Here is a 10,467-nt window from a genome sequence, read left to right on the forward strand (position 1 = left end):
GATTAATTCACTGTACAGTAGTAAAGCCTGTCTTACCTTCCTCATCCACTGCCAGCACTGTGGCTCCACGACTCAGCAAGGCCTGAACCACTGTAGCCAAACCATTTCTGGCCGCAATGTGGAGGGGCCTGTAAAGACAGAAAGAGAGAAAAACAATTATAATGCAATGCTTTTTAAATAATTGCCAAGCTTAAATGAGATGGTTGGGTTCAATTCAGGGACGCCAAAACCGGGAGGGCCACGCCCCTCCCTTTAGCCTACACCTCAACTGAACTTCGGCTGACATAAAAATATGCGCACTTCCGGCACACGCATTAATAGTAGTTTAGCATGGGAATTGACTGATAAGGAGTGACTACTAGCTGCTTTGAATACAAGCTTCAGCAAATGCAAACAAGTGACGGGCGCTTAAGTAACTCATTTCGTAAAGCTTTGAAATCAAGTAAAATAACGGGTTTTCAAATATATGTGGGTTTCGTGTTATTCTTCTTTCAAGAGGGAAATTTTACTTAATTCACAGTACGACAAGTTTGATATTGAAGATCAGTCTTAAAGTCAGCAGAATAAGACAAAGCAGGACAATGAACAATATTGCTTTGTATCCTATTATTGGGGATAAGGAAATAAATTTAACCCTTAACTCTTCAAGACACACAATGTCGAATGCAATATGCCGTTTTATAAAAGGTATAAAACACAGGGCATTTTATGCTTGTGTAATGTTGCTGAATGCAGAGACAAACAATAAAACGACTGTCAAACGATTTAATAGACATAACAAAGAGGGACCCACACAAGAACATAGCTGAACCACTTCAGTGTTCCAGAAGGATCCGAAACTGAAGACAGCTACCTAAAAGGCATGCGTGAACTGTGCAATGACAAGTGTATAGCCAGTCTCTCTCTGTGCCGGTGGCGCGGAAACAGATCTGAATCTTAGTTAGATTACATCAGCATTCGAACTATGTATGTTGATAAATAACTAGTCAGTCACCTTGATTTGACAATATTGGAAGCTGGTCTGGTATAAATTGGAAATATATTTTATTTTATTTATTTATTTAAATAAATTGGCCATATTGACTGCGGAATGTTGTTGTGATGTCATCACAACCAGCCCAGTGTGCTGCCCCCCTACTTCAAAACTCGTTCCGACGCTGGTGGTTCAATTTATATTAGTTAGTGGTCGTTCACACAAAGTGCATCTTTGCATTATTCTGTGATGTTTATTTAATGGTTTTTCCTATATGTACATGCGCTAAACCAGTGGTTCTCAACCTTTTTAACTGCAAGGCCACTCACTGACCAAGACATCATTCATAGGCCCCCTGCATTCCCCAAAAAAAATAAAAAATAAAAATAGCCAGGGTGAGAGCTCAGTGGTGCATTTTATCCAGAGCAAGAAACACAACGTCAGTTTATGTAGTAATCATGATTTGTTTCGCATTTTTAACATTAAAAATATATATTTATAAATAAATAATAATAATGATAATAATAATAATCATTATGAGGAGAAAACTCACATTTGAAGCATACTGTTGGTTGCATTGATAAGGATAGGGTTGTGGATCTCCTTTAAGATCAGCATGGCACACATTTCATGAGCCTTCAAGCACAGACAAAGTTATCAAAAAGCACAACATTTTTATTTAAATCAGATAAAAAAAAATTAATAAAAAAAAGAAATTATTGTTAGGTTTCCATAAAGAACTATGTTTACCTTGCTGCAGGCAAGATGCAGGGCAGTGTTCTTGTTCACATCCAGGAGAGACAGGTCAGCTTTGGCTCTGTGCAGCAGCAGGGCTGTATAGAACAACAACAGAAAATCTGCATTACAACTAAAATCAGTAATAGAAGTCACACATTTACACATTGACATTATTTCATTTAGCATGGCAAAAATAAACAAAAACAAAAAGAACAAATCTTCATATACTTAATTTTTTTAATTCAATTATTTCACTTATTTATTATTAGATTAAAAAAGAAAAAACATGCTGCACTGCCTACAAGGAATAAACAGGGTTCCCCCACACATTTTGACCAATTTCCATGCCTTTTCCTGTTGTTTCCGATTACCGGATAAGGATTTTTAAAATATTTTTTAATTCAGACCGATTTGCTAATGAATAATTTAGACTAATTTGTGAACCAACTAATTCATTGCCAAAAAAACCATACTGAACCAATCAGGTATGAGTAAAGTGACATCTCTGACGCAATGAAGTCACTCTCCCTTTGATCTTCAGCGGCGGCATAACGCCCTGAATGTCTCGCGAGAAGTAAATCACCCGAATCTCTCCAAGCTGTTGGTGTCAAATGTCACTCATTCATGTGCACAAGCTTCAGGTAGCCCTTTTCCAAGGACATTGTTCAGGTGCGGGTTCCTGGGCTGGTGCGAATTCTCGAACTGTTCCGCGCATTTCCACCGCAGAAAAGGCCGTTCTGGGGCCGAAAACCTGGTTCCACACAGGCCCCAAAAGCTTGCTGGTCTCTACGCAGGCACGGATTCTATCAGAAGGTGGGATAATGTTTCGTCACCATGGTAAAGTTTTCCCAAAGAACAACAGAAGCTATCATTTGCAGTAGAGCCCGACAGATATGGGATTTTTGAGACCGATACCATTTTAGAGAGGGAAAATTCACCGATTACCGATATGGTGGCCAATATATTTAATTTTTGAGCTGGAATGAAAACAGACCTTTTCTATGTGGATTTTTCACCGATATGACTATGCAAAGGTACTCAGAAGGCTGTTTTCTTAAACAAATATTTTTATCAAAGAATATTTGACATTATTATACATTGTCAACAAATTCTAGAAATGAACACTAAGAAAATAAAGAATAAATAAAAATACAATAAATAGCTTAATAAACATCAGTACAGTATGTTTAGTATCAGTCCAATTCTGACCATTTAAATAAAGAATAAATAAAAATAAAATAAATAGCTAAATAAACATCAGTATTGTTTAGTATCAGTCAAATGCGTACTATATTAATACTGCCGAGTCAAGATAAACAGATAAGCAGCGGTGTTACACTGTATTCTGCTATACAAGTTCAGGGGAAATTTTCAATGGTGGAAAACCAGACTTTTAAATATTACATTTTAAAATGTAATGACTGGAATTGTTCGGTTGAAGAGGGTACCAAACTGTGAATCCTGAACAAAACAGTTTGGTGAATACATGTTTACTCATTAGCTTCCACTCAATCAATGACAACAATGAAAGTAGCTACGTGATTAGCTAGTTAGCTATAAGCTTGTTGTCACGGAGAGTAAAAGACAGACAATGTTTATTTTACTTTCCAGCACTGTGTCTCACCAACTAGGTAATAACATAGCATGAAATCAACACTCAGACACAATCCACCACCGCACCGTTGTCTGCTGAGCTGCAAAAAGATGCTCTGATGTTTACCTTTCAATCTGCTACATTACTGACTGCACTGACAATCTATAGCTGGCTAACAGCAAACAGACATGAGTGACATGGTTGTCAGGGACAGGGTTAACGTTATATTAGTTATATTGAAAAGGGAAAATGATGGGGTCATGATTTATTAAGTTTCCAGTATGTATTTAACAGACTAGTTAACAACTTACCGTGATGACACCGCTGAACTGCGCCCTGTGTGCAGAGCCTCGTCAGTTCAGCTCTGTAAACAATGGAGTTGGAGCACGCGCTGCTGGACAAATGCTATGACACCAATTCTAAAGCATTGTTTTCTGCATTATATGTTCTGAAAAAAAGTTTTCATATTGCCGCATATACGCCGATACCGATATATTGGTGAAAGGCTAATATCGGTGATAATATCGGTCGAGCGCAAGTTTGCAGTAAGGAGAACTTCTTCGCTCTATAACAACAATAAAAACAAAACACAAAATTATCATAAAAAAAAGCGTTCAGGTAACACGACGAAACAAGTGCTTGCGATATGGTATTTACGAAGATCCGAGATAAACTAGAGAGATAGCAAAGGAAAAAATATACTCTATGAGAATAATGATGCACACCACCTTCAATCGGAGGGACAATTGACCAAATCATAAACAAATTGAAAAACACTTAAGGGAGTACAGGGACCATAAGAAGGACATAAGCTGAGCGACAGTGGACGGAGCAACCATGGTTTGGACTCAGACACCGACCAGCCTGCTAACTAACCGGGGCATTGAATTCAGCCTGTAACGCTCATGATAAACAGTGAATCGCTGGTGTCCTCTGCATCCGATCTTAGTAAGTTGTTATATTTGCCAACTTTGTTAGCTTTTCTTACACTGTTATCTTATTGTGTGCATTGTTTTGTTCTGTAAGGGGATTTTTGACCAGCTACTCACTAAGTTTGGAAGATCGTGGCTATCTGTTAAAACGGTGGGATCCTCAATAAATAATATAATATGCTATAGCAAAAATCCAAATACAAGCATCTGCTACACCAATGTTAATAATGATTGCACTGTAACAGTTTACAGAACTTAGCAAGTTAAGCCATAGTTCATACAATATAATGTAATTACATTACCTGTCGTCTTTAGCGTAGATATTGTTTTTAACGTTCTTGTTGAGCAATGTAATAACGATGGATTGCATTAATCCGTATGTTTATATATGTCCTCAAAAACAAGAGTAAAAGCTGTATGCAAACACACTGTGACGTGCCATGTTTGTTTATGTTTGAGGTAGTCACGTGAAACTACCACGAAGACAGTAACCCGTTGCGTCACCGTTCGGCTCTCAGGTCAGTGGAAAAGTGCGGCCAGTTTACGATAAACTCCAGATTGCCCCGGCCGTGAACCAGGAGCACAGGCTTGGCATGAGAACCATCGCAATTTCGATGGAAGGGCTAGGAGTTAACCAGCACAAACTCAGGATCAAACTCCGAGTTGACAGAGAACATTTGTACCGAGAGTCTTGCAATCGCTCAACAAGATCTAAACCGGTTTGGCTCTATCTGGTTATGTCAACCTGAAACTCAACTATTAAGAGTTTATTCAACTAGTTTTGTGCAGTGGGCCACTGGACGGGCACTTACCCACGGCACCGCTTTGGCCATTATCGGCAGCCACCATCAGTGCAGAACGCCCAGAATGGTCCACGGCGTTGATGTCAGCTCCGTGCCGCAGAACCAGCTGCAGCCCAGCCACGTCCTCAGCGACTGCAGCCGCGTGGAGCGGGGTTCTAGCAGCAAAACACAGGAGAGAGCCATTTATGTGTGCAATCCATAACTGCCATGGCTGGCTTCCCATAACCTTTCATGTCCTCAAACATATGGAGAGCTGTATACTCAATCATATATGCTACTATTAAGGTATCTTATATCTAAGATATTAAATATCTTAGAAAGCCAATAGGACTCTTATGTCTTAGCTAATATTTAACTGCTGTAACGTTTTTCCAAGTCAGAATTATTAAACCTTCACCAACCTTCCTTTGGCATCCCTGATGTTTACCAGCGAATTACAAACACTGGATTCCAACAGCAGCTCTGCAGAACCACTATGGCCATTAATGCTGCAATGGAATAACATAAACAGATAGAGCACCATTACACAGACATTCTATGGAGTTACAAAATGAAAAACCAGACAATACACTCTGGTACATAAGACAGTTTTGGTTTAGGCAAAAACAGGGACTAACACATTTAAATAGAAGTGAACATTAGTGCCTCTGCCTTTGCAAGCACCACTAATGAGCATTATATGCATTATGCTTTGGAGTGGGAAATACTTTACATAAACTGGAAGAATACTCACAGAGCACAGTGCAGTGGGGTGAAGGGGTTTCCCTCCTGGATACTACATGGTTTAAGTTCAAGTAAAACATCCAAACAGTCTTCATGACCTGTTATTTCACAAGCAAAAAGATGTCACTCATGTCAAATATTTCAAATTTCTTCAATGCACTTTAAGTAAGGTGAAAGAGCCACTGAGGGACAAAAGGTTTGACATCATACCATGATAGGCTGCCCAATGTGCGGGTGTGTAGCCATGGCGGTCTGTGAGTGGGTCATGGGGATGGGAGTGGTCAGCAGCAGAAAGCAGATTGGAGAGAATGTCAACATGGCCACAGGAAGCAGCCAGATGGACTGCGGTTCGCCCCTGAAAATCTCTGCTCAGGACTGAGACATTGTGGGACAGCAGGGCGGTTACACAGTCCTCCCGACCCATCACCACCTACAAAGACAGGCCTGGTTAGAAACTCCATTTGAATAGAGGACAATAACGCATTAATTCAATTATGTTTCCATGAACTTACCCCTCTGTGTAAGGCTGTTCTTCCTCTCCTGTCTCCCATATCAGGGCAAGCTCCTCTCTCCAGCAGCAGATGAACGCAGTCAGTGTGTCCCCCCAGCACTGCCAGCATCAACGGAGTTCTGAGAAGAGAGAAGTTTCTAATAATGCAAAAGTGATTTAAGACAGTTTTGATCACTTATCAAAAGTGTTTGGGAATGTTATGTTTAAAAGTAGCACATTGCATTATTCCTAAGTACCTACCTGCATTATGTTTTATGGAAAGTAACACATTGTTTCTACTTTTTCCCTCACTTTCAAACATATGCTTAAAGCACTAGGAAGTGTAATCAAGCTTGAAATCCTGATCATGCCTAGAGACTGGAGGTCGACCAATAGTGGGTTTTGCAGATACTGATAACTAAGGTGGCGGAAAAGGCAGTGTGGTGATGGGGGCGTGGCCGAGCAATGTCTGTAGAGAGTGAGGCCGGAATAGGAAGAATGGTAAGGATTGACACCTGTGGGAAATTATCTCTAACAGCTGTTCTGTGTTGCAGTGAGAGCTGGAGAGGGATAAGAGGCAATCCAGACCGCCGGAGGAGGGAGAGTTGCACGCAGCAGTGTGGATGGGTGCATTTATTTGTGTGTGTTACGTTGAAAAACCAACCTGTGTTAAAAAAAAAAATAGATTTACATTGACTGTTCACCTGGCCCTTGCTTCCTCCTTCAAAGAGAGTTCGTGACTTGTCACAGGCCGATTTTTCTTTTAAATAAATTCAATTTATAAATGATAAAAACAAGTCTTTCCTTACTATAATGGGCACAGACATCGAGACTTCAAGACTCTTAAATGTATAAAATCCCAAAAGCAGTTTATTGTGCAACCAAAATCACAATAATAACCAGAAATAAGAAAATTTGGTGCATAATGCGGGACTTTTAACTATAAAAAGGACTCTTATTGTGAAATGACAGACTCTGGGTTCCGTTACAATGATCTACATGCAAGTATTTACCAAATTAAGCTTTTTATAGCCTATATAATCACCAAATGAAGAGTTTTGTAGATATATTGCACCAGATGAGATGTACTGATGAGGAATAAAAAAAAAAAAAGAATAATAATAAAAAAAAAAAACTATCGGCAACTATCAACATCCATTTTTGCAGCTAACTGATAGTTCCAAAAAGCAACTATTGGCACAGATTAATCGGTAAAACCGATATATCGGTCTAACTCTACTAGAGACTGCAATGGCAAGATGTACAATGGAAAACTTACATATTGGTCGGTTTTCTTTTATGCTGCCTGTATGTGCTTTTTGGAGCTTCAAACTTTTGGTCACCATTCACTTTTATTGTATGAACCTACAAAGCCGAGATATTCTTCTAAAAGTCTTTGTTCGTATTCTGCAGAAGAAAGTTAGTTATACACATCTGAGATGGCACGAGGGTGAGTAAATGATGAGAATTTTAATTTTTGGGTGAACTTCAAATTCTGAACCACCAGCATAGTTTGCACTATAATGCCTACTACACTATATTGTTGCACCACTTGCAGTGTAGACAGCTTAGCTGGCTATAACAAGAGCAATCTAGTTTGGCTGCGTTGTGCAGTTTACTTGCAGTATGTAGAGTAGACCTACATGACTATGTTATAGGGAAAGGAGAGGTTTTCTTTAGTAGTTTTCAGTAAATACATAGAAAAGTAATGCAAGTTACTTAAAAGTAATTCAGGTATTTATGGTGTAAACAAAAAAACAAATGCTCACTTATTACTTCCAAATGTAATCTGCATTACTTGTAATGAGTTACCAAACACTGTTTGTTAATATTGAATGCACATGTGTAAAACATGGAGTAAAAATGTGTAGTAAGAAAAATGTAATAAATTCATCAGTTCATACGTACTGTCCCTCCATGTCTGTAACATTAACAAGGTCGGCTCCCCCCTCACTACAGAGCAGCATTCGCAGACATTCTGAATGGCCATTGGCAGCTAACCAACAAACAAAAAAAGTAATTTGTCAAACACCCACACAAAGCTCATTTTCATAAACCAATTAATAAACTCTGTGTACCTGCAACATGAAGAGGGCCCCATTTGCTGCGGTGTTCGGTGAGCAGGCAAGATGCTGATTGGCTGAGCAGGAGCTCCAAGCAGCGGGCGTGTCCTCTTTGAGAGGCGACAAACAGCACAGAGCGCCCCACCGGGTCACACGCATCTACACATGCTCCAGACTCAAGTAACACGGCAACACATTCCCAGTGACCCGATTCCGCCTGACAGGTCAGGTAAAGTAAAATGGTGATTTTAGTGACTGTCAATTGGTTGTTCAATTATCAACTCGACTTATGTGTTTGAAACAAATTGCACCTTGGGAGACACATACAGTTAATGATAAACATTTACATTTAAGCAAATACAATACAGTGTAAATCACTGTAAATTAGCTTTTCTGATGATCATTTCACAAAAATTATCATTTAGCCTCTGTAATTTAATTTATCAGGAACTGAGTTTGATGATAATCAAAGACACTCAAAGCAAATGCTTGCATTGCAATTTCATTTTTAACATGTCATCTTCAAACATCGGGCAATGGCATGGTTTATGGTCAGAAGTTGGAGATATCAAGTAGCAATATCCCACATCTGACTTTGGAATGGAACAAAGAACACAGTATAAGCACAAGCAGACGTTTTGTTCGCACCGCCAAGTGTAGTGGGCTGACGAGCTCGTTATTGTCCTTGTCTCCCAGCGTATTGAAGCACATCTCCAAAAGCTACAGAATCAGAAAAAGAATGTGCATCAAGCATTTTTACTCTGATAAAAATTATGCTAAAAACCCCAGTGGACGTGGTTGATTTTAGAGGGGAAGTTTAATCTCACCAGCTCCAGGTTTTGTTTGTTGCCGTGGGCAGCGGCGTAATGCACAGCACTGTATCCTTTAGTGTTGCACAGAGATGGATCAGCACCATTATCCAACAAATGCTCCACACACCTACAGAAACAATCGATTGATTACATCAACATTTATATAACAATAACATGTAAAGTGTGCAACGGTATTAGTCAGTTCTGTACCCAAATACAGCTTATAAAACAACTAAAAGGACAATCTGTACACACGATTCCACTCCAGAGTGCCACATACATAGACATATACTGCACATTTACATATTATATACACCGATCAGCCACAACATTAAAACCACCTGCCTAATATCATGTAGGTCCCCCTCATGCCGCCAAAACAGCTCTGACCCGTCAAGGCATGGACTCCACAAGACCTCTGAAGGTGTCCTGTGGTATCTGGCACCAAGATGTTAACAGAAGATCCTTTAAGTCCTGTAAATTGTGAGGTGGGACCTCCATGGATCGGACTTGTTGGTTCAGCACATCCCATAGATGCTTAATCGGAGGAGATCTGGGGAATTTGGAGGCCAATTCAACACCTTGAACTCTTTGTCATGATCCTCAAACCATTCCTGAACAATTTTTGCAGTGTGGCAAGGTGCATTATCCTGCTGAAAGAGGCCACTGCCATCATGGAATACCATTGCCATGAAGGGGTGTACGTGGTCTACAACAATCTTTAGGTAGGTGGTACGTGTCAAAGTAACATCCACATGAATACCAGGACCAAAGGTTTCCCAGCAGGACATTGCCCAGAGCATCACACTGCCTCCGCCGGCCTGCCTTCTTCCCATAGTGCATCCTGTTGTCATCTCTTCCCCAGGTAAACGATGCACATGCACCTGGCCGTCCACATGATCTAAAAGAAAAAGTGATTCATAAGACCAGATCACCTTCCATTGCTCCATGGTCCAGTTCTGATGCTCACGTGCCCACTGTAGGCGCTATCGGCGGTGGACAGGGGTCAGCATTGGCACTCTGACCAGTCTACTCAGCCCCAAATGCAGCAAGCTGCGAAGCACTGTGTGTTCTTGACACCTTTCTATCATGGCCAGCATTCAGTTTTTCAGCAATTTGTGCTACAGTAGCTCTTCTGTGGGATAGGACCAGACGGGCTAGCCTTCGCTCCCCATGCGCATCAGTGAGCCTTGGGCGCCCATGACCCTGTCACCGGTTCATCGGTTGTCCTTCTTTGGACCACTTTTGGTAGGTATACCACTGCATACCGGGAACACCCCACAAGACCTACCGTTGTGGAGATGCTCTGACCCAGTTGTCTAGCCATCACAATTTGGCC

The 10,467-nt window shown here is 40.4% G+C and overlaps 1 protein-coding gene across 1 annotated transcript in view; it reads right to left on the bottom strand.

The window, feature by feature from the left end:
- LOC127418660 (serine/threonine-protein phosphatase 6 regulatory ankyrin repeat subunit C) overlaps nt 1-10,467 on the bottom strand; it is a 39,776-nt gene that overhangs the window by 11,578 nt on the left and 17,731 nt on the right. The window contains exons 16-27 of the mRNA XM_051659335.1: nt 9,144-9,255; nt 8,965-9,036; nt 8,332-8,533; nt 8,162-8,249; nt 6,276-6,393; nt 5,974-6,193; nt 5,774-5,861; nt 5,442-5,528; nt 5,050-5,195; nt 1,724-1,806; nt 1,527-1,609; nt 37-128 (exon numbers count right to left, since the gene is read on the bottom strand). Of these exons, the coding sequence (XP_051515295.1) occupies nt 37-128; nt 1,527-1,609; nt 1,724-1,806; nt 5,050-5,195; nt 5,442-5,528; nt 5,774-5,861; nt 5,974-6,193; nt 6,276-6,393; nt 8,162-8,249; nt 8,332-8,533; nt 8,965-9,036; nt 9,144-9,255 (1,391 nt within the window). The remainder of the gene's footprint in view (nt 1-36; nt 129-1,526; nt 1,610-1,723; nt 1,807-5,049; nt 5,196-5,441; nt 5,529-5,773; nt 5,862-5,973; nt 6,194-6,275; nt 6,394-8,161; nt 8,250-8,331; nt 8,534-8,964; nt 9,037-9,143; nt 9,256-10,467) is intronic.

Source organism: Myxocyprinus asiaticus, chromosome 28, assembly GCF_019703515.2.
Source record: "Myxocyprinus asiaticus isolate MX2 ecotype Aquarium Trade chromosome 28, UBuf_Myxa_2, whole genome shotgun sequence".
NCBI classification, from domain to species: domain Eukaryota; kingdom Metazoa; phylum Chordata; class Actinopteri; order Cypriniformes; family Catostomidae; genus Myxocyprinus; species Myxocyprinus asiaticus.